The 25,387-nt window shown below is 42.9% G+C and overlaps 1 protein-coding gene across 2 annotated transcripts in view; it reads right to left on the reverse strand.

Annotated features, from left to right (window-relative positions):
- LOC310873910 (matrix-remodeling-associated protein 5) overlaps positions 1–25,387 on the reverse strand; it is a 75,889-nt gene that overhangs the window by 25,403 nt on the left and 25,099 nt on the right. Inside the window, exons 1-6 of one of the 2 annotated variants that reach the window (XM_083786495.1) lie at positions 20,337–20,494; positions 12,341–12,478; positions 11,609–11,736; positions 7,183–7,312; positions 4,818–5,056; positions 3,696–3,847 (exon numbers count right to left, since the gene is read on the reverse strand). In XM_083786495.1, the coding sequence (XP_083642621.1) occupies positions 3,696–3,847; positions 4,818–5,056; positions 7,183–7,312; positions 11,609–11,736; positions 12,341–12,427 (736 nt within the window). In that variant the 5' untranslated portion in view covers positions 12,428–12,478; positions 20,337–20,494. Of the gene's footprint in view, positions 1–3,695; positions 3,848–4,817; positions 5,057–7,182; positions 7,313–11,608; positions 11,737–12,340; positions 12,479–20,336; positions 20,495–25,387 lie in introns of those variants that run through there. The other variant, XM_083786494.1, reaches the window with a different exon arrangement.

Genomic DNA, 25,387 nt, shown 5'->3' on the forward strand with positions numbered 1-25,387 from the left:
AGCATGTCTATTGACTTCTCTTCTCCGAACCTACAATACAGACTCCTGTACTAGATCTTATCCAACATTAAAAAGCATCTTCTCTAATTGGGGTGGGGGGGGGGGGACTTGTCTTCTCCGAACCTACAATACAGACTCCTGTACTAGATCTTATTAAAATACATTAAAAAGCATCTTCTCTAATAAGGGCCTTTCTCTGCCCCACATCTCTCCCATTTGTTTATATTGTGTTTAGGATCCAAGATGGCTGCATCACCAGGAGGGTGTGGGGCGTAGTTGAGCAGGCGGGGTCGACATATGCCCTCACTGGGCTGCATTCAAGCCACATCCCTTGTGTTTGACACCCGACTTGTGTCTGTACACAGCTTTGATGGATGTGTTCTGCCCCCCTCCCCCCCATCAAACAAAATCAGCTTTGAGTAACGCGAGTCAGGGCTGCTAGTTTTCACAGAAACGTGGTTCAATGAGGATATACCGGATAGCCTGGTAGAAATGGAGAGTTTCCGGTCTGATAGACGGGCTAGCTCCGGAAAGAAAACAGGGGGAGGACTCTGTGTACATCAGAGACAAATGGTGCTGTAATGTTGCGGTCAGAGACAAGATATGCAATCCCGATCTTGAACTGCTATGCATCACATTACGACCATACTACCTGCCAAGAGAGCATTCCAACATATTTGTGTCGTATATGTTCCACCAGATGCTAACGCCACCAGAGCAGCGAGTCGGATCGCTGACTGTGTGCATCAGCACCTACAGAACAAGCCAGACACGACCATGCTGGTTCTGGGCGACATGAACCACTGCAAACTGGAGACCTTTCTGCCAGGATTCCAGCAGTATGTGAAGTGTAACACAAGGAAGGATAAAATCCTGGATAAGTGCTATGGTAACATTAGGGGAGCATACACAGCCAGGGCCAGGCCCCCACTCGGCACAGCCGACCATAGAACTGTATGCATGTCCGACCATAACACTGTCTATCTCATGCCAACGTACCGGTCCATATTTAAATCCAGTAAACCGGTAAAAAAGACAGTAAATGTGTGGTCTAGGGACGCAACTGAGGAGCTAAAAGGATGCTTCCTATGTACTGACTGGGACATTTTCTTTGAGGATGCTATAGCATTGACACAGCCACCGAGGCTATTACAGCTTATATTTATTTTTGTGTTGAAATGATAGTGCCACAGAAAGTAATAACTAAGTTTAATAATAATAGACCATACCTCACGAATGAAATCAAGGAGTGTATACTGTACATCAGATCAGGATTCAGTTCCTTCTGTGCAGCCTTAAAGGCTGCACAGAAGGAACTGAATATACAAATGAGAGAAACCAGAAAGAAGTTTAAGGAACGAGCGGAACAGGACTTGGCCAACTCGAACACAAAAAGACTCTGGGACTCCATCAGGGAGATGACTAATATGAAGAAGCCCATCTTTGCTCTAGATGAGAGCGCCAGAGCGAATGAGCTTAATCATTTATTTATGTAATTTGAATGTGATACTTCTCAGGGATGCTACGAGGTGATTAATTAATTGAACTGTGATGCTGTTAATGACAGGATGATCAGGACACCGTCTGTAAAGTGTTTAAAACCATACAGACCGATAAAGCAACAGCGCCAGACGGAATGCATGCTTTCCTGTTGAAAACATGTGCTGAGGAATTAGCCCCAGCCTGGCACAGGCTTTTCCAGCTGTCACTAGACTCACATACAGTGCCTGTGATTTGGAGAAAATCAGTGATAGTCCCAATCCCGAAGAAAGCATGTCCACTAGAGAATAACGAATATAGGCCTGTCTCTATAACATCTAATGTAGTAAAATCACTGGAGAGGATCCTGACAGAGGAACTCCGAAAGAAGGTAGGACCTCGACTAGACCAGTATCAATTTGCATATTCTAAGAAACGCAGTACATGCGATGCAATATCTACAGTAGCTCATCTCACTTTGAAACACATGGAGAGTAAGGTAGCATACGCCAGATTACTTTTTATCGACTTCAGCTCGGCCTTTAATACTATACATCCAGACTTTCTGTTGCGTAAATTACCTCAGTTAAATGTGTTTCTTTATAATAAAATGGTATTTTTTTCCCATTGACCACAGAGGGTGAGATTTAACTTCGTGTTCTCAGAGGAGACACTGTGTAGTACAGGGGTGCCCCAAGGAACAGTCAGTTCCTCTTTTCTGTTTACCTTGTATACGGACGACTGTGTCAGCTCACATCCAAATTAGTTTGTTATCAAGTTTTCAGATGACACCGTGATACTTCAAGAGCGATAACATCCTCAGCCATACAGAGGGAGTAAACAAGTTTATAGAATGGTGTGATCTACACCATCTGAAAATAAATGTAAACTAAACAGAGGAGGTCATAGTGGACCCCAGGTCCATAGGAGACCACAGTATGATTAATGTCCATGACCGTAACATAAAACAGGTCCCCTCGTATAAATACCTGGGAGTACAGATCGATGAGGACCTGAGCTGGCACACGCATGTTACAACACTGTGTTCTAAGATACACCAGCGTCTACACTTTCTCAGAAGACTAGGCTTTTTGGAGTCAGTGTAAATATCATGTTGACCTTTTACAGAGCTAGTATAGAGTCAATCCTAAGATACGGTATGTCCAGCTGGTTTGGCAATCTAACTGTGAAGTACAAATCTCAAATAAGTAGGCTAGCAAACATGGCCTTGCATGTGTTGTACCGAGAGTACAAGCTAATGCCATCCGGTAGGAGGTATAGAACTCCACGGTATGTGTATAATAGATTTAAACACTCTTTTGTTCCCCTGTCAATCAAAATGCTCAATCAGAGGTTGCCGAATGCACTTTACTGACTCAGAGATTCAGGGATTGCCAAAAGCACTTTATTGACTAGTTGCACTTTATCAAGGGAATGTGTGCAATATCTCTGTTTTGTGTATGTTGGGAGTTTCATGGTGTTTTTTCCTTTTCGTATGTGAACGTGTCTGTTATTTGTATGCAGCTGTGACTCTGTCTCCAAGACAAATTTCTCCCAAGGGAGACAAATAAAGACAACCTTGAACTTTGAACCTTGAAAATGTTTGGTCAAACCATATGGGCTTCCATTGGAAATGCATTGGAGCGGCCATTAAACACAGACACAAGACAAACACAAGACAGGTGTCTTGAATGTGTGAATGCAGCCCAGTAAGGGCATATGTCGACCCCACCCGGTCACCTCCGCCCCACCCCCTCATGGTGCTGCGGCCATCTTGGATCCTAAACACAATATAAACAAATAGGAGAGGGGTGGGGCCGAGAAAGGCCCTTATTGGGGTCCCTGCCACAACACATTTTCAAACGAAGGTCTGCGGCCTAAAAAGAGGGAGAGAGAGAGAGATAGACAGAGAGAAATAGACAGAAATAGTCTTGAACGGCCACGTATGTCAAAGCCACGGGTTATTCTTAACCGGCCACGTATGTCAAAGCCACGGGTTGGTCTTAACTGGCCCTGAGCGTATGTCGAAGTCACGAGTGGGGTCCCAGAGGTTTGACAAAAGTAGCCATATGCATATCAAACCTGGGGGATCCTTGGAATTAACAAGGTTGAGAGTCACTGCCTTATTAAGTCTAATTCATGCTGGTCTGCTATTGCCCCGGCGCAAAACCGCCGTTGCGAAATCGACAAAGCATAAATTAGGCTTTAACAAATACCGTCGTGCCTGGAGTTCCACTCCAGCAGCCAGTGGAGTTGACAATCACACGACCAGGGGTTGCCGTGCAGGTAGAGGAGCTCCAGTCTGGGGGCCGTCTGCAGCACGGCGGCAGGGAGACGCTCCAGCAGGTTGTCTGACAGATGGAGGTGCCTGGAGAAGAATCATACAGAATTAACTATATTACTACTATAAGGACCGCCTTAAACTTGTGCCCCCGATTGAACCTGAATAACTGTCGCCTGACTGGCCAACCTGTCTTGTCTGGATGATGTTTGTGACCATGATCTGCTATGTATATTGACTATATTGGACTATATTTTTTATATATATTTTTTATATATTGTTTTTATTGTTTTGTGTTTTGAATGTTCTTTGGTTGTCTTGATTTGGAATTTGTGTTTTGTTATTGTGTGTGTTTTAGTTTTTTTTGTATTTGTCACTCTGTTTTTATTTCTCAATTTACTTCTATATTTGTAAAAAACCAAAAATGAATAAACAGAACATAAAAAAAAAAAAAAAAAAAAAACGATATTACTGAAGGTGGAATTATAAGATCATGTGTTAAATACATATTCCCAAGATCTGTCTAGAACACTGCAATCAGTAACGGACAAAATAAAATGTGATCATGAGATCTTCAAAGTGATGTTCTTCTGCTGGTGCAAACAGGAATGAATTTCAGACATTTCTTTTAGGTTTATTTTGCATTAATGGTTCAAACATGTAGTTCAACTTGTTTCTCATGAGAGATGTAAGACTTCACTTCAGTTTTAACCAGCCATGTACTGTAAATCCCCTAACCTCATATCAGTTTTAACCAGCCATGTAAATCCCCTAACCTCATATAAGTTTTAATCAGCCATGTAAGTCCCCTAACCTCATATCAGTTTTAACCAGCCATGTAAGTCCCCTAACCTCATATCAGTCTTAACCGGCCACGTAGTCAGTTGACAATGCACGTCGTCGCTGGTAGCCGTGATCAACCGCACAGAATGCAGCCTACTGAGATCTGGTATAGGTCGGTATAGACGCGTCTACTGGAGCACATTGAATGCTCTGATTAAACATGATTTTGTCCCTTTTTCAAGGCATTGATGGCATTGGAGAGCGGGTGCCTCACCTCAGGCCAGACGTCCAGAAGGCTCCGAGCAGCGACAGCGTTATGAAGGTGTGGGGGTGGACCTCCTTCAGGAGGTTCCCCTCCAGCTGGAGCAGCTTAAGGGAGGCCAGGCCAGAGAAGCTGTACGGCTCCACAAAGTGGATGAGGTTGTGGTCCAGGTGGAGGCGGACCAGACCCGCCAGACCCTCGAACAGACCCGCGTTCACCGTCGTTAGCTTGTTGTAGCTGAGCTTCAAGATCTGGGTGTAGGGAAAAAGGCAATCAATCAATCAATCAATCCATCAATCGATCGATCGCTGCATACTGCACCCATTTTAAACTTTAATCTTTCTTCATATGATCGGTCCTCACCAATGCTCATGAGAAGACGTCTGTCTACTGTAACAGTGGCTTCTATCAGCATGCTTTCTAGGAAGAGAAAGACCGCATCAGCTTGGAATGCTGATGCGGTCACAAACTTCGTCTAAAACAACCATTACATTCCCATTGAGAATGTTACATCATAGTGTCTGAGCAAATCGGCAAAATGTCTAATTTACGTCATGATGAAGTACGATGATAAGAGCACCCCTCACTTCACACAGGTGTGATTTATTTTATTTTTAATAACCTTGTAATGCTACTGATGTTTGTGTGCAAGTATTTCATTATGGGTTTGAGCTGACAGGCCCAATTATATTTTGTCAATCAATCAAGTCACCTTAATTCAAGTGGCAGATGCCAAAAATATATATATTTTATATTTAAGTTATATATTTTTAGGGGCATGTCATGTGATCTACCTGCACAGCCTTTGTGATCTACTGGTATAGATCACGATCTACCTTTTGGGCACCTTACACTTAAAGGACCAATATCACTGTATCCTCTCTCAGACTCTCAAAGACGGTGACAACATTTGATCAGGGTTTTTATCGGGCCAAGCGGGCAATGTTTTATGATTCCATTCCAACATCTACTATCAACTGACGTGTCGAATTATGTAACTTGCTCCAGGGAAGTTTGTTGCAACTCAACATCAGGCTCTGGCAGCACAGGTGTGTCAACAGAGTTTGAGTATACAGTAGGTACAGTATAATCCACTGTTTCCCAAACAGTGGGTCTTGTTTCCCAAACAGTGGGTCAGGACCCATTTGTGGGTCACGAAATGCCTTTTTTCCTCTACATTTAAAATGACATTTCTTTATATAAAAATGTTTTAAAGGACAACTTTAGTTTTTTTCAACCACGGTTCATGTTACTAGAGAAAGTAAAAGAGTTTTAGGGATTTTAGCTGTTTTTTGACAGGGGGGTGGGGGCATTCGAGCATGGGGCTAAATATGTATTTTATTACTAAATGTTATAGCGATTTATTATTTTATTATTTACTATAGTCCTACTAGACCCCAAGAAATTACATCTGGCCACAGAAGATCACAGGATCTATTGAATGTCAAGGTAGCCTACTGGAGGGAAGCCACACTGTGTGTAATAGGCTCAATATGTCAGTTTGACACATTCAGTAGATCTCGTGTTATTTGTGTAAAGAAGACAGTGGGTTGTTAAGACTGGACTGAAACTTTACTTGAGAATTGTTGTTTACAGAACCGGCATATTCAGAGGTAGGTGTTACATAGATATATGTCCGGTACGCTCGCTGTGCATTATCAGTTCCTACCACACATCACTACATCCCCTCTGTTTAGTTATACAATATACATCCCCCCTGTAAACTTAGTCATAACAAATTCTCTGCAAAAGGGTCATAAGGCATAACATTCCTCAAAAGAACAATATAGGCAACATCACTTCACGGTCACTGCATGATCTGCACACTCTCTCAATGTTCATTTGAATCCAGTATACAGCCAGAGATCTTTGGTAGTTTCAGTGCGGAGACCGCAAAGCGTCCACTTTGTAGGCTTTTTTATTATTAATCATTTAATAATGAGACACAGCTGTATGGTTTGTCAATGAATCAGAAATTCTATGTAATCATGTCATTTCCGCTTGTAAATTCCTACACGGAGGAAGGCCTGCGTGCCGGAACGCATCGGTCTGGTTTGACTGCTGCTGCAGATCCTGTTCATCATTATTAAACAAGACTACTATTGCTGAGAGTGCAGATTTTATTCTCCTTCTATATGTATTTGAAAAAATAATAATAATAATAATTAAATCTAGTATAATCATAGAACCTGATGATCATGTTTTAGGGGAGGAGGAATCACAGCACAACACTGAGGATTTTACAGTGTGCATTGGGGTCCCAGAGATTTAAAAGAAAATAAATATATATGGAGTGCTACCACCTTATGCACCTTATGTCTGACCTCATGTACAGTACATACCAGCTGGGTTAAGATATGTGCATATACGTAAGTACCTGCAGTGACCTCAGGGGGTAGAAGGCCCCTGGCTGAACCATGCTGATGTCATTCCCGTGCAACATGAGCATCTCCAGTTGTCGCAGTGACCTGAATTCGGAGCCCTCCACTGCCGTCAGGCTGTTATACCTGAAGAGGGGAGAGAGAGAGAGAGAGAGAGAGAGAGAGAGAGAGAGAGAGAGAGAGAGAGAGAGAGAGAGAGAGAGAGAGATGAGATGAGATCTAAGCCAGCTAGGAGTCTTCAAAGTTAAACCTTGTAAGCTTCAACACTGCCTTTGGTCTACTTGTGCGTGTAACAGGGGACTGAGGGGAGAAGGTCAGTGACTTCAATACACACACACACACACACACACACACACACACGTGATGAAAAACTCTAAACACAGTCTCTGCTCTGCCTCACGCAGCTGAAGGATTTCAGCATGGGCCCCCCACATCCTCAGTTCAGCACATCTGCATGTATGCAAGCAACTGCACAGCAAAACACCAGAGTTGAGCTTCCCTCTCCCCACGACTCATATGACAAGCAGCGCATATACGTAGGCAAGGTATGCATGGACCATCGAAGACAACACTTAACCACCCACGCCACAGTCGGTTTACACAGTCAGACTGTCAGACTGTTTTGTACATCAATTGTCAAAAAGGTTCCCATTACACTTGGTACTAGCACGTTATGTGACTAGAGGGTATAAAAGTGTGCATAAAGTGAGTGGAGAAGTGAGTTTAACGTTGTTTAACATAGTTTGCGATCGTATCGTATTGTATGTGTCCGGGTAGCGGGTATAGCGGCAGAGCTCTCGCCTTTCGAGCGCAATTAAGGTCATGCATGGGTTTGATATGATATACATTGTCATAGCACCCGTTTTAACTGTCAGCCGGTGTCCCACATGGAGATCTGTGTGCCTGTGCGTGTGAAGACGGCAAACTGAAAAGTGTACTTGGCAATCAATTCGGCCCACTGGCAGAGCCTGATTGGTTGAGCCTCAATTGGCTGAGGTAGAGGCTGGAAATTGCACAGGTGAAAGGAGTTGGCCTCATTAGGCCCACTGGCAGAGCCTGGCCCAGGTGAAAGGAGTTGGGGGTGTGGAACGCGTGTGTCAAATCACTCAAATGTGAAGTCGGTGGGGAAAACGTTTGTTGAGTTACGTGCATTACAAACGTACACACACGCACACACGTACAGTACGCACACACGTATGCAGAGACGTGGCGCATTCAAAGTAGGATGTTTTGTCCCCTGAGTTGTTACCTGACTCACCAGTTCTGTGATTATTAGTTTGCTCCACCTGTGTCCTTTTAGTCTTGTAGCCTATCCCAGTGTTGATTATCAGTTCACCTGTGTCCTGTAACTGTTACCTATGCCTTTTTATACTCCCCTGTTTTTTCAGTTCCTTGTCAGATGTACAATATATAGTATATCCCGGGGCAAATACATTACCTCACAACGGAGACACAATGGAAAATCGTTAAAGATAAAATGCAGAGGACTGCATTACCATGATGGATTGCTCCAGTATAGGGAGCCAAGCCTTTAAAGGGAATCAGGCAAAATGAATTCCTCAAACCTAACTGGTGAAACACATAACACAGGATGTGGATATTATTATCCCTATACCCAATTGAACACACGTGGGAGATTTGGGATTGCTGCCGGACACATGTGTGTACCACCACCAACTATAAATCAATACCACCGTACAGTGGTAGAACAACAGACCTTATCTAATGTGAGCACGTGCCTTTTTAAATGGAAGTGCCCTGGTAGGACAATACAATACAGCTAGAATGTAAACAATGGAAATGTATTATGGATGAATGGTGTGATATCTACAGAAGTGGTAAAAAAAGGCTTTTGTATGGTCCAAAAACAACATTACATTGCAGGATAATTTGGGGAGACTTTACTGCAGGTTCAGACAGAGTCCAACACACCAGAGGGCATGGGCTCTCTAATCCCATTTGGTGATGAGAGCCAACTTCTTTACCCATAGATATAAAAACCTAGATGCCTCATTGGCCGCTGCAGTTCATTGGAGCGACATCAAGCCCCCAGGGAAGGGCCAAACGGAGGGCCCACGGCTGCCATGATGGCCTTCAGTCATCACAAAATGCCTTCGCCAAAAATAGCTGATTTACAAGCTCACAACCAATACCCACCCCCCCCCCCCCCCCCCCCCCCCCCATATCTCCCCTCCCCCCGACACACGCGTGTGTCATGTGAATCGTTTTATATTTGGTTAATTTATTTTTATGTTGTTGCTGGGGTTCAAGCGGGTAAAGTTAACGTTTCTGTGCCTGGATTCAATTCCTTGCCAATTGTCTCAAGTTGCGTGTTTAAAAGATCAGCTAGAATACTCCATACAGTGTAGTCCATATGGAGGTGGTTTGTGTCTTGTGGAAAAGCCTTTGTCAGCACATATATCGTCATTGACAGGCAGAAACCTTGTATCTCTATCATTTCAACTTTCTATGTTTATTTTCGTTGATTCATGCACTTCTTCGCTGTGTGACAGTGTCACACACTAGCCGATCTATACAAGCCCTAATGAAAAGCCCAAAGGATTTGTGTGCAGCTCATAGCAACGGGTCACATTGCTAGTGAGCTATTGTTGCAACTATATATAAATAATGAACAGTGTAAACAAGAGCTTATGACTAAATAATAACTACATTGGTTCATTTCATTTCTGGAAAAGTGACGGTTTTGGACATAATGGTTTCCTGTGATGATTACGTAAAATGGCTTTTGTGGAAATTTGCTCTTTACATGATTTTGCCAGGGGTTCTCAACGTTTTTAGCTGGGGACCCCGGAAAATGCTTTGGCCATGTCTTGCAACCCCCTCCCCAGCACCAATACAAATGACCGCTACAATAACCTCAATAATAGAGAAAATACATCATAAATAAATACTGAAACCAGATATGATCATTAACAAAAGTGTACTATGTAAACTCTAAATTTACCTTTTCCAGCAATTCAGTTGCAATTTTTTATTTACATTTTTTAATAATTTCGGAACCCTCCAAAATAATTTCGGGACCCCCTGAGGGGTCGCGACCCCCAGGTTGAGAACCCCTGCATTATGCAACGTTATAAAAAGTTGTTTTAACAACTCTGTGACAACTACAGATAGTGTCACAATGCCTCACATCACAACATGTTATGACTTATGAGCTTGTAGATTTACTATAATGTCACAAACGTTGACGTTTTGACAATCTTCATCTACTATACAGTAATAACATGGCCAAATTAGGAACACCACACCAGCTTGAAAGTGTTTTTTTTTTTTTTTTTTTAAGATATTTTTTTTGCGGCTTACGCCTTTTATTGATATTTGAAGGGACAGACAGTAGGCTGACAGGAAACGGGAGAGAGATGGGGGGATGACATGCAGTAAAGGCCGTGTCGGGTCCGGGAGTCGAACCCGCGGCACACTGCGACTGGATTACCAGTCCGGTGCCCAGACCGTTACGCTACGGCCTGGGCCTGAAAGTGTTTTCTTAACATAGTTTTTTCTACAGTACATTTTAATTGTAAAACACAGAATGAACCGAGAGCATTTTCCCACCATATGCAAATAGTAAGCCTGATGTGAAGACTCATTAAGCACTAAATGCTTCTTGGCAGGTGCTGGTTGTTGGTTGCCGTTTGTGGTACAATTTGCGTTCCATAGCAATTCATTATTAAATGCATTCACAATACAGTAGTTTAAACAGCAGCTGTGGCTTTTTCCCTGAACAACCGTAATGCTCCTGGAATGCAGGGAAAACTTCCGTTCCAAGATGTAAAGATCCACGTGGAAATGATTTGTCTCCCTTTGAGCAACCATGGGCATAATGACCTGCTGCTGGGGCTGCGCCCAGGCTTCAGTGGTGTAAAGTAACTAAGCACAAGGTCATTTTGAGGTATTTGTACTTTACTTGAGTATTTCCAATTTCCAATACCTTTACTTCTACTCCAGTACATATCTCCGGATCCAAGTATTGTACTTTTACTCCACTATACATTTATTTGAAAACTTTATAGTATCTAGTTTGTAGATTTTGATCATTGTTATTTTCAAAACACATCAAACATTTTCAAAACATTTTGAATACTAGTGAAACGGGACATTCTGCATAATGAGTATTTTATACTTTCGGTACTTTAAGTACATTTTTATACCAATACTTTTGTACTTTAGTAGATTTTGAATTCCAGACTTTTTGTGACGGAGTAATTCTACATTACAATATTGATACTTTAGCTATAAGTAATAGTGAAAATGTGAGTACTTTTTCCACCACCCAACACCACATGGGCACAGGAATTAGAATAGAACAGTGATTCCTGAAAAGAATCGACCAAAATATTTCAGGTGACTAAAATATGACAAACTAAATCAAAATTCGCTGTCAAAATCAGCACAGTTTCTTACCCCAGGTTGACTCTCTCCGTGTCCTTGGGCAGGGTCTTTGGTATGGCGGTGAGATGCCTGAAGGTGCAGTGGACCTCTTTGACCCCCGGACAGGTGCAGCTGCGAGGGCAGGAGGGGACAGCGTGGGCCTGGAGACCCACAGGACACAGCAGGAGGAGGGGGAAAAGAACACTTTGTACCGTTTTGGACATTTTCACCTGTAGTGACCATAGAGTTCATTAATCTAGAGACCGGACAGCCCCACCCACCCCCACAGTTAATTTCAATGGAAGTTGCTCAGTGGCGTTTGAAAGACCCGGAAGAGCGCTCTACTTACGCTTTCTTTTTATTTGGACTGTTAAATGTGGAAGTACTAACGAGCGATCCATGTTAAACCCCAGCTGCACGGGGTTTACTCATGCTAAATGCAGTTTAGCAGTTCCAGCTTTGACCACTACGTCTCAGTGGCTTCAACTTGGCCAGCCGCTCTGGGGGCTTGGTAATGACATATCCATCAGTGGTGGGAAAGAAAAAGTACTCAAATGTTTTACTTCAGTAAAAGTATCAATACTTGGTTTTGTGGTATGTATTTCTATTAAGTATAGAGGGTCTAAATGGTTAAACTTAAGTGATATTGAAAAATTATCAACGCATTCTCTGATGGAAATATTATCAGTCCCCCCTGGAATTGCATCATGGCACCCACTTTGAGAAACCATGCACCCTGCTGTAGACATAATGTAGACCACCTACCATGTGCCAAAGTGGGAGCGAGAGGAGCAGGGGAAGCCACAGCGCCCCCAGCCTGCTGAGGAGGACGCCACACCACCACAAAGCCATGACTGGATGGATGGCGGCCTGGACCAGCGCTCCTTCACGCCATCATCACACCTGAGGAAAGGGAATAAGGCAAGACTGAAAGCCTGAAAGACACTTTGAGCTTCGTACAGTAGGGCTCTTGTCATCCGGTATAGGTGTCCATATAGTATACCAGAACACATCGGCTCTAAACTTCCCAACAGAAGACTATCAGGGAGCAGGTGTGATATTTATATTGCATTGATGTACTGCAGGCCCACTCCTTGAACTTTGGACATTTACTTCCTCATTTGGTTTTGGTGTTTTTGTTTGCCTGATTTACATTTTCTGTAACTCTATGTTCAGTATGTTCTGTGTCTAGGTCTTAGTTAGCCTGAAACTGGCACTGTTTAGATGCCTCAATAAAAATATAGTTAGCACAAAAAACAAGGGATTCGAAAACAACCTGTCTTATGTCTTTTTTTTATATTCCTGAACCGATTAACTGACAAAGACGTTAATCGTTCAGAAATAGTGTGTATTCATTGGCATTGAGTCCAATGACCAATGTATTTCATCAAACCTCCGGATCCAGTCAGGGCTGGACTGAGACAAAGATTCGGCCCCGATATGTTGGCGGAATTTGGCCCATACTGGCCACCACAAACAGCGCAGATACTATAAGCCCTTAATACCACCACTTTTACAGACAACTATACCGTGAAACAGACAAGATAACATTTGTCCCAGACCGGCCCACCACAAGCCACCGGGCCGGCCCACTACAGGTCGGTCCACCGGACATATAGCCTGGGGTCCACCTATGTTTTCTATGGCATAGGCATAGAAAACATTAATGAATTAGTCTCATGACGCAGCTGTGCGACATCAGACTAATTAATTAGAGCGACAGAGAGAGAGAGGAGTGTGTGCGTACATGTACATGTGTGCGTCAATTTAACAAAGGTGCAGACGATCAGAAATCAGCAGAGAGTGATCGACGTTTGCGCTACTCTATGCCAAATTGAAGTGGACTCGGTCCCAGACTTTTTTTTTCCCTGGAAATAAAAACATCTGGGTTTCCGAGGCTACCGGGCCTGGATACAGTTTTGCCTCCCATGTTGTGCGTCAATGGCGCGTGCTTTTAAATGCCACGGCAATCATGTCAGAGGCTGCACCCTGCTGTATAATTAAAACACCATCCACAGCGTTTCCCTTGGCTCGTCATCTAACGAGTGACTGAATGTTTGACAGGGTGAAGGATACAATGCGTAGCGATGAGACACATCATTGTGAGCTTAGATGTGCTATTTTCAAAATATGTTAAACATTTGAAAAACTTTAAATGAGACATTCTGTTTAATGAGTACTGTAGCGCCTAAACCCCATTAGGCGTTACTGGTTACCGACAGCCAGCTTGATGTTATGACGCGTGTCCCAGAAACTGAAACAAACATGCATAGAGTTTATTCTATGCATGTTATCATATGGACTCTCCATCTCTGTCAGCGACATCTGCTCATCATTCAGTATATCATATAAAATACATATAAAATTTATATCAGACCACTTCCCAATTTTATTTTCGGTCTCAGTCCCCTGCTTGCCACTCAAACCTTGTGCCCCTGCTCGCCATCAGCGTGTTATAACCTCTACAGTACAACGGCCTCCCAGTTTTCCCTCACTTTTAATAATTCCCCTCCTTATCCTTCTGACAGCACTCATAAGCGCTGAGGAACTTTATCGCCTCTTTGATGCCACATGCTCCATAAGATTGGATTCCGTTCCTTCTTTTAAATTAAAGACTTTTAAATTAAAGACTAAAAGCACCAAAGCACTTTCAGAGCCCTGGCTCAATAGTTCCACTCGTTCTCTCAGATGCGCCTGCCGGCACGCTGTGAGAAAATGGAAGAAGGATAGACTTCAGATCTCCATTGAAATCCTATGTGGCTGTCTCTCCGATTACCAGAATGCGGTCAAATTGTCCAAGACCAACTATATTTCTGTTTTAGTCTCCAAAAATAACATTCTCAACTCCATCATCAATCCCCGCTGAGCCCACTCCTGTGAAGATTTCCTTACTTACTTTACTGCTAAAATCACCACCCTCAGGTCAGCTCACACCCCTACTGCCTTTATCTCCCTTTATCTCCTCCCATTGCCACCCTCAGCCAATTTGAGCCTGTATCTTTTAGCCCAACTCTCTGATGTAATCTCGCAGTTGCGGCAAAGGAGGTGTCTGTTAACCTTTCTATGTCTATGAGTGATGTCACTGATCACATGACCCCAAGTTCTAGAAACGGCTAAACATAGAAGATGGTGGCGGGGGAATTTATTATTTCCACAACATAAGTTATATTAATGTACAATGTTGAGAATGAGCGGTATTCCCCTTTAATGTGCAATATTGTTTTCTCACTCAACAACAGGTACCTCGGTACCCATGCAGGCTTTCATTTTTGTCGGCGAAAAAAATGAAAGCCTGGGGGAACGCATTGGCTGCTCTGGGCTAGAAGTGGAAGTCAACCTTTCCGAGTGGGCGTCGCTCCAAATGATGTGACGTAGCGCTGTACTAGGGTGGGAGAGGAGGAGCCAGGGCTGACGGACAGATCGGTGAGATCCAATCAGGGCGTGCGCAAATCTCAGCCGCGCCCCGCCCCTCTAGACCAAAAACCTAACAAGCTCAGGCTAAACAATAGTAAACAAACCGACATAAAGGTGAATGTAATTGGCTGTGTGTGAGTGTTTGTATATCTATTCTACAGTATAATCTAGGTTTGTGTGTGCTTGTGTGTGTCTATATGTATGAAGTATTGAAAGATTTTTTTTTGTGTTTGTTCATTACGAACATTGTAAATGCTATAAATTAAAACACATGGATAGGCATAAATAAGCTTTGAGCTTCAGCCTATGCCTTTTCGATCCACCAGAGAGAAATGTTTGATTACAGTGTGATGTTTTGTGATAAAAATAAACGATAAAAACGAAATCTAAGTATAAGTGTGTATTTAGACTGACAATTAAATTTCTTTGTAAGACAAAGTAAGCGAATACCAAACAAGTCGCCCATTTACCAACTCGCTCCGGGCGTACAGCTGGCAGAACTGTTCTAGCTGCCTGGTATAAAGTAACCTAAGTAAATTATGCTTAAACGGTTAAACCTGACCTTATTCCTAAACTTAACCCCAGTAAACCTATGCCTAACCCTAAACTTATTTCTGACCTTATTCTCAGTAAAACATAATAAAGAATACAAGAACGGCCACACCTATAGCGGTCGGCTTGAGGTCGGTGGAAAACAACTAGGGCGAGATCATGGATTATGGGCGACGGTACATCATACAAAGTAGGCTATATTATCAGGCTTACACAGAGAACTTACAGGTGTAGCCTGCTTGCACAGAACATCAAAGGGCTAGTTTCTCACTGTATTTAATCAAAGTGTCTTTCAGCACTGTGATAGTTCTTGGCACGGGGATGACCCGAATGCAGGTTGCTTCCCTCCAAGCACACACGCTTCTGCTGGATGTGATGAAAGATAACATTAACATAATGCCTTGCAAAATACAGCACATAAAAAATAAAGGGGAGAAAATCACGGCATCATACACCTCAGCTGGTACACCTGCACATGCAATTAGAGTGTGTGTGTGTGTGTGTGTGAGTGTGAGTGTGAGTGTGAGTGTGAGTGTGAGTGTGTGTGTGTGTGTGTGTGTGTGTGTGTGTGTGTGTGTGTGTGTGTGAGAGAGAGAAGGACATAGATTATGAGGAGAAATTCGAGAGTGAAAGAAGGAACGAGAGTAATCTAGTGTGAGTAAGCAAGGTGTTGAGAGATATTGCTGGGGGGGAATTAGGCAAACAGGTTTTAGATTTTTGGCATGGTGTTACATAGATACACAAAAAGATGCCTCATTTGCTGCTGCAGTTCATTGGAGCGACCTGTATCGCGTTGGGAGGGCGGACGTGCGCCGGAAGTGCGGAAGGACAATCACCAACCAATTCTCAAGTGACTACTGGCCAATCACATTGCGTCTTTTCAGGGACTTGCAAAAAAGTTATATAGGGTGAAATATGTATACAACTTTTGCTACAAGGCCAGGTGGCTTGGCCTGTTGTTCTGAAATGTCTGCGATCTTATTACAACCACATACAGACGAGGGAAAACACACACACGCGCATGCACGCACGCAAGCTCACTCTCACACACACACACTTATTAGAAACCATTAGAGGCCAGTTTGAGGGTCTGGTTTCCATGTCTGTCTTTGTGTTCCTCAATGAGGAACTAATTCACCTAGCAGCTGTGTGTGTGTGTGTGTGTGTGTGTGTGTGTGTGTGTGTGTGTGCGCGCGTGCGTGCGTGCGTGCGTGCGTGCGTGGAGGAAGGGAAGCTGCCCTAAAATCTGACCTGGGGAATCATGTCATTATCATGCCAATGACAGACAGATGAATCACATGTGCGCGCACGCACGCATGCACACACATATCTGGCTCGCTGGCTGCGGAACTCATTGCTAGCAGTCATTTAGTTAACAGCAGCGTCATTATCTAGAACTTTTGGTCCTTTTTTCCCCACACTAGTACCAAAGGAGGGCTATGTCAGTCGGTCCATGCAAAACTTCCAAAACGTCTGAAATGTCTTGAAAACTACCGCCTTTGAATGGCTTTAATTATGCTAAGGTAGGTGTCACAAGAACAGAAGATGGTGTCATGTAGTTAGCTCAGAACCTCTGATCTCCATATCTGATGACTTCAACAGGTTTCTATGTCAACACAGTGGAGAGTGTAAAGGAGTGAGAAGAGAAGAGAAGAGAAGAGAAGAGCTAAGTCTCCAGTGGTAACAAATCACTTGGTTGGCCTCTCAGTCTGTCAGCTGACTGAGGTAAATTATGTGGTGCTATGGTGTCCAGCCTCTGCCTGGAATAACCATATTCATGTGTTCATTGACACTTTTATTTCAGTGGTTTACCAGCTGCAACATTAAACCAGTGGTTCTCCAACTTTTGGCTCAGGGCATTACATTACACCTTACATCTATGTCATGATACGTAAATATGTAAATCTCCCCACTTGATATACAATATGTTACAGGGAAAACTTGACAGAATGTCCATTTCCATTTAGGACAGATTGAAAATACTTCACAGTTAACCTCTTGAACCCCAGCATCCCTATTCTGGCAGTGAGCATTCAGCAAAAATCACCGATATACAAGCTCACAGCGCATTGCACTAAAGTCATGAACACAAGAATGCTTTACTAATTCATAATCTGCATAATGATGAGTACTTATGTGGATAAGCATAATTATGTTGATGCCAATACGTTTGTACTCTCATTCAAGCAAACTTTTGAATGCACGACGGGAGGGGAAAGGGAGGGCAGGGAAGGCATGCAGGCTGTGTCTTAAGTGCATCAGCGTTAGAGCCAATACATCTTTGTGTCAGAAAGATGAAGCTCACCGGCAGCCAAGACCACAGCTGCCCGATTCAAGATAACACATGTACAGAAAGGACAGGCAACCTGCAATGATTCACACATGGTTCCCATGCTGATGTCCACGATAGCATGCACAGTGTGCGGCGTGTGTGCGTGTGTGCGTGCGTCTGTAAAATAAAATATCACTTTCAATAAAATATTTGAAAGGGAGACCACAGTGCAACCACTCCAAGGAACAGCAATGTCCCTACCTGTATGTCCACGTGTACACGTGACCCTATGTCCCTATGTTTAGAGTACCAGTAGGGGAAAAAGTGGCGCTGTTGTGCTAACAGAGAGAGAGATAGTGTTGCACTGTTGCCTGCTAATTACACAGAGAGGGGGGGAGGGGGAGAGAGAGGGAGAGGTGTCTGCTAATGTCTGCTAATTCCGAAACGGTCGACGCGGGGCGGATCGCCGGAACCGGGCCGGCACCCTGGGCGAGTTCCTGTGGGTCTGGAAGTTCCAGGGACCCACCGGGGACCCCCACACGGAGTTGCACCACTCAGTTCACACGGGTGTGATTATTTTAATTAAAGGAGGTATAAGTGAAGTCTGGTTTATTTCCTATATCGTGAGTTCCCTTTATAGTCTGACCCGAACATGTATGTTCCCTTTACTCAAGAGTTGGAGAGATGAGCAGACACCTGCTACTGAACAAACCCTTTATAGAAATATGTTTTTCAACCCTTTTTTGCTATACCCTTTATCAAGGGCCATTATTTATTCTGCATTTGAGCCACAGACCACTAAAGAACACAAAACAAGACAAAAAGAAGACAAATGTATATATGATGTTGTTGTTGGATATTGTCCACAATTCCATGCTGCACCGATGTTGGAACCATTAGGCGTTACCAACAGGCATTGATCAAAATAACATTTCATCTACATTCTGTAATTGTGTAGACTTATTGTAAATTAAGTAATGCAGATGTTTTACAATAATTTCTTACTCTTGAGTCAAAGCGTAAAATGAAACCAATAAATGGCGTAAATGGACCCTAATTTTATGCTCTCAAGAGTTAAAGATCTATGAGGGATTGACGGTACATTTTGTTAGCAACTCTTCATGATTTATCTGGGGACCACCTGGAACCCCCCTCAAGGACCACTGGTTGAAAACTGCTCTTTGCTAGAGCTACTGTACTGTACGTAACATAAACATGAATATCAAACGCATGGGACAGTCTTCATTTTCCGAGAGGAAATACATGTATTTAATTCAGTCTGACCAGTGAGAAAAACAAATAACCAGAGGGGGTAGGCAAGTTACGTATATAGGCTTAAAGTGTTTAATGAATGTTTTGTAATAATAATCAAAGCAACAAGTAAACTAAATAAATATTTGCCTATCAGATGTAGTGGAGTAGAAGTAAAAGTATTGGACATTGGAAATAACTCAAGCAAAGTAAAGAAATCAAATGAAATAAAAAAGTACTTAAGTACAGTACTTGAGTACATGCACTCTAGTGCAGAAATCACAGACAATACAGCAGTGTTTCTCAAACATTCTCATGTCAAGGACCCCCAAATGTATACGCTAACCCCCAACAACAACATAACATCAGAAAGACCTCCCAGCATTTCCGTTGTCCTTAATTACTTACTTACAGTTCAGGTTCAAAGTAAACATGTCTCTTTCACGATTAAACCATTTTGGACTATATACTTTGTTGTTTCTTGAAGCCAGCTTCATATTTTTTGCATAATATACTGTATATATATTTTTTAAACCAGAGAAATTGATTTCAATTGCCTTCCAGATGAGGAGCTCCCTGCCAGTGTGGCATGGTAGATTACCATGCAATGAAGCAAGTTCAGGTGTCCCATGAGAGTTCGCTCAAAAGTGGGGAAAATAAAAAATTACTACTTCTCATTCCAAAATCTACTTGTAGAGTGGAAATCTGTTTTTATCTGCAGCGCTGTATCGACCTTGCATGCAGTGCCAAAAGCTCTAAATCTATCTGAGAAGAAAAAGGATGAACGAAAACCAAAGAACCACTAAAGCAGACCTTTAGTTGTTTGAGCGCGATTGCAGCCAAAATATCCAACATCTCACTTGTGTGGCTGGATCTTATTTTCCACTTTAGCACACATCAATCAATAACATGGACACAAACCACATTCTTCACTACATGACAGTGAGTGTGAAATTAGCTCTTAAGTGAGACCGGACAGAAAATTGTCACTTTGACGGCAGTTTATCAGCATAAAGACAACAACTGGTGGTGATTTGTTTTAGCTTCCACAGAAAATGACTCAACAAGTGGTTAGATTAGATCATTCATAGGCCTATGGACAAGAAATACCAAGTTTCCTTCAATATATGGACACAATACTAATCCATATCTCACAACTTAAGGAATCCTGTAGTAGCAATGTTCTCAAGCTTTTAGAAGAACTACGGTTTAACCTCACATGCACTGTGATTTCAACATCTGGGAGTATTTAAAAACCAGTGAGAAACTCACCTGAAAATGTCTGCAGAAAGGAGATAGCCTATATAAATAGAAATATGAATAAAGAACTCCAATGACGAGTCCTGTAATGAGAACTGGGAGGTGGAAAGTGAGAGTTTTACAAGAAACAGAGGTATATAAAAAGTAGTCCAGTTGTTTCAGTCCTGTGATTGTTTTTGCTGACTTGTGCAGCCACCACTACTCTGGTCTGTGTGAAGAGAGATTGGAGATGGAGAGCGCTGTTTGTGTGAGCTGTCTGTGTGTCTGTGTGCGTGCGTGCGTGGGTGCGCAGCGTGTGTGCATTAGTTTGACCCACTGTTGGTCCTCAAGGCATCTGGATTTCAGATCAACCTCTCTCTCTCTCTCTCAGATTTATACTCTTTTTTTTCTCCCCACCTCTCCATCTCTCTTCCTGTGTGTGTGTGCATGTGAATATGCATGCATATTGTGTGTGTGTGTGTGTGTGTGTGTGTGTGTGTGTGTGTGTGTGTGTGTGTGTGTGTGTGTGTGTGTGTGTGCATGCGTGGGTGTGTGCGTTTTCGTGTTCGTGTGTGAGAGAGAGGGCCGTTGCAAGGAGGAATGCTGTTCTTCATCACTTCCTACACCTACTCTCCCTCATTCACCCCTCCATTATTCTCTCTCTCTCTCTCTCTCTCTAGAGGGAAAACGAGTAGAACAGAGGCAGTGTTGAAGCTTACAGGGTTTAAGTGATTAAAAACATTGAAGACTAGCTGGCTTAGAGATCTCATCTTTCTCTCTCCCTACTCAACACACTGTGAGCTTGTAGATCTGCCGTTTCCAGGAAGCAACACACACACACACACACACACACACACACACACACACACACACACACCTTTGCAGCTTGTGCATACAGAACAGTTGATGCTTAGCCAGCATGCACTCATACCTTAGGCTACTACAGTAGCGGTGCATGTCAGCTCACGTCCACTATTAATATTCACACCAAGTGAATGACATCAAGTTATTATGAATGAAAGCTTGCAACCAGTAGGAACACTCCCCCTCTAGAGCAGTGGCAAAAATCTCTAAAACGAAAGAAAGCATTAAATGAAGAATAATAGTAGAAGAATCCGGCCTTTTCTGCGTGTCACTCCCCATCTCTCTCTCCTTTTCCTGTCTACCTACTGTACTTCCAAAAATAAAATGTCATGAAATTGTCAGTTTGGGACCCCCGGCCCGCAGGTTGAGAAGAACTAAGTGACCAAAAATAATAATAATAAAGTGGTTTCCAGTGGGAACATTCCTGTATTGAGAAGCTGCCTCATAGGGAACCTTTCATGACATATTTGTGTTATTACTGTCCCAGATTTACAGAGATTTCATTCATTTTTTTCCTCTAATCCATACTTTTGTACTGCTGTCAGATTTGCCTCATTCAGCACTTTACCATTTTTGGCCTCCCTCCTTCATTCTCAGCTCTAATTCATCCACCTTCCTCTGTCAACAGCTCATCTCAGATGATGATGATGACTGGTGCCACTGGCATGGGCCAAAAATAATCACTGGCATGCAGTCTATCTCTGGCATTCCCGTGCCATCCTCTCTCTCTGACACAGAGATGTACTTGTGTGCATGCATGTGCACACACACACACACACACACACACACACACACACACACACACACACACACACACACACACACACACACACACACACACACACACACACACACACACACACACACACACACACACACACACACACACACACACACACACACACACACACACACACACACACACACACACACACACACACACACACACACACACACACACACACACACACACACACTTTGTGCACTTGCCTATCTATCTGGAAGTGATTGCAGTTGTCTGTGGTGGTACAGTACTATAGTGACTTTAGCATTTTAAAAGCACGAGAATATCAGATATCACTAGTTAGTCGACCCCGATTCTGTTTGACTGATAACTCAAGAAGAGATGGCTCAGGATCTAGCTGTTCTCCCTCTGATAATCCAGTGTGGGCTGTGCCACATTTGAACCAGGGGGATTATCAGCATGGCACAAAGATTGCACAGCTGTGATGAGTTGTTATAAGTGATACGAGCAAAGAGCAAGTTTGGTGGAAGCTCCGGTTTCTCTCCTCAGCTCTTGTCACGCACTCTTCTCTTCTTCAGTCGCTGGAACACTAAGCCAAGTTTCCTTTAACGGACTATGCGCACTCCATTTGTCTTTCCTTTGTCGTATCGCATGTGTATTGTCCACTATACCTCAACCCAGTCGAATATCATGTGTATAGTCCTGCTACCTCAGCCCATTGGAAACCTCAAACGTGTTCCTAGCCCATCCACCTGACCATTTAACGCGGTTAGTTGTCACTAGATTGTCATATTAAAATGGCTTTTTTCAGAGACACAAATCAGGAGAAAATCTACTTTTTTCTGTCCCAGCAATATACTCTCACGGGAGTAGCACCAGTCAGTATAGGACGTTCGTGAGATTCGCCCTCAGACACCAGGATTTGTCTACCATGTTGCCTCTCCAATCAGGATGGGGTAGCCTATATATATCTTCCTAAAAATCAACCATCTTTGACACTGCTGCGTTCTCTATTGCAATGCTGGTTGGAGGAGTCAGAGGTAAGACACCTGGTTTCCCCTTCATCTGTTGTGGCCTAGAGCCGAGCCACAACAGTGAATGGCTACAATCAGCTATAATCCATGCATATATTGACTCTTATATCAATAGTTAAAGGTTCCCTGACAGCAATGGTCTGGAAGCTTTCTGGAAATCTAATCTACCATCTGTGTCATGACTTTACTTCAGTTCACCTAAAACCCATCTGTGGATATCACTTCATACACAGCCAAGAGACTGTAAAATGCACATTGTTTTGACATTTTGCTTCAGCAGTAACTTGTTTTTGATTCCACATTTTTCTCCCAGTGGCTAAACTGACTTTCGCTTTATTTTTTTAGTGATAATAGCTTGGAGGGAATTCATAAAGATTGTGCACTTGGTTGACTATAGCTTTTGATTACATGTTTTTATGAACTGTATTACCAACTACTGTATATGAAGTCAGTCAGCACTGAATCACTCACATATACATGCTTACTGTACTTTTACTTGATGTTTTCATCAACTATGCGTGCACAAATGCACGGAGGCACACACACACACACACACACACACAGAGGCGTCTGGGAGAAATGCGAGGCCCCGTGCGAGATGTCGGGGGGGAACACATTTTTGAATTAATTAATTAATACTTACTTTTGTCTTCACTTTCCTACAAATATTATGCCAGGTTCTCATCTCCAATGAGTAAGAAATTGACATGCACTGCCTAATTTAGCAGCTTAACAGTGTGAATGCAGAGATTGTGGTCCTCCACATTGTGTTATTTTATTTGTTGTAAGGAAGCTATAGTTAATATCTATATGAGCAATTTAACTTGTCTATATATTACTCTACAACGAATACCAATGGAACACAAACCTGTTGCTGATCATAACTGATATAAAACCACCACCCAACCAGTCTGCCCTGCAGTGCAGCTCAAATTACTGGTTATAAAAGTAAAATGAACAGCTGCTTGTGTTGCTGTTATTTGTTATAAATATTAAGTATCACATTTGCTTGATTTGCTTGATTGCCTGCAGACAGTTTGTGATCGATCAAAATTCAAAATTCAATTAGAAAATTGTGAAATCATGACACTGACTGACTGGACTGACAGAGAGAGACTGAAAGACACACACAGTCCTACATGACAGCATACCTTTTCACTTCACTCGACGCTACACACACACACACACGCACACACACACAGAGGTTTACGCGTCGCTAAACGGTAGGATGAAGAAGTGACGGCGGTTGGAAAGGGGAGGCGACGCGCAGCTTAAATAGGTGAAAAATCAACTGCGACGGAACGGGCTGCGATCTGCGATGCGACATTTTTCAGGGAGAACTCTCGGGCCTTCTAGCCGCCGTGTGTATAGCACTAATAATCGCCCCCTGCCTATTTTAGCTCTGACTCTGAGATGGAAAGTGTTTCTAAAAAAATAAAAAAAAGGCCCTGTGCGGCGACACCATTCGATCTACCCTAAAAGCGGAGCTGCACACACACACACCTCCAAAATGGATGGGAAAAACATGGCGTTCACATGTTTTCACGTTATAGGATTGATCACAATAGCTGAGCGTGTAATGGAGCGTGCATGTACAGTAATGGCGTGAGAATATAACCACGATACAGGCCAGGGAAATCCTCCTCCTGGCTTATGGACAAGATACACTTCTGGAGCTAGTTAGTCTTTTAGACAGCTACAGGGCTATACGAGAACAGACAAGAACAGGAGGTCTGCAGCTGAATTGATCTTCATGAATCCTTTTTTTAGCCAGGTGCAACCTGGCTAAACTGTCAAGGTTGAGACTAGTGAGACCTAGTGGACACTTTTTCATGATTGGCTGTCTCTAGCGCCTCTAATGGGAGATAAAACACATCTAGTGTCTAGTACGCTGCAACATAAAGCCGTATCAGATAAAACCCATAGTCTCTTTGCTGCAACTGGCAGTTATGACGAGAGTCTTCTTGTTTTTGTATCGCTCGTTGCCCAGCAGAGAGGAGTGTGCTTTAAGGGTTGACCGCTGGTGTTCCTGACCTGGTGGAGACCTGTGCTCCGAGGAGCACTTTTTCTAATTTCCACTGCGGTCCTTTATGCAAAAAAAATCAAGTAGAGACAGATTCTTGACAGAATAGATTTGGCCCTTAGACCTCTAACACCCGCATTAATTTCTACTTGAAAAAAATTGATTTCAACCTTACTACTACTTTGTACTACTAGGACTAAGACTAAAAAATGGCCAATGGCATTGAAATGGCATTGCAATGAACATCACTGATGACGTTTAGGTGAAAAAAGAACAGAAAAAAATAATAATAATTTAGTAATTAATTAAAATAAGATTGTTGCTAAAAAGCAACGCTGGGTCTTAGAGGGTTAGGGCCAAAACATACTGGCTGGCTATGGATGAAATACAGTCAGCCACCAACACCCATGCATGCTTA

This window comes from Protomyctophum parallelum (genome assembly GCF_964188405.1).
Source record: "Protomyctophum parallelum genome assembly, chromosome: 16".
Lineage (NCBI taxonomy): Eukaryota > Metazoa > Chordata > Actinopteri > Myctophiformes > Myctophidae > Protomyctophum > Protomyctophum parallelum.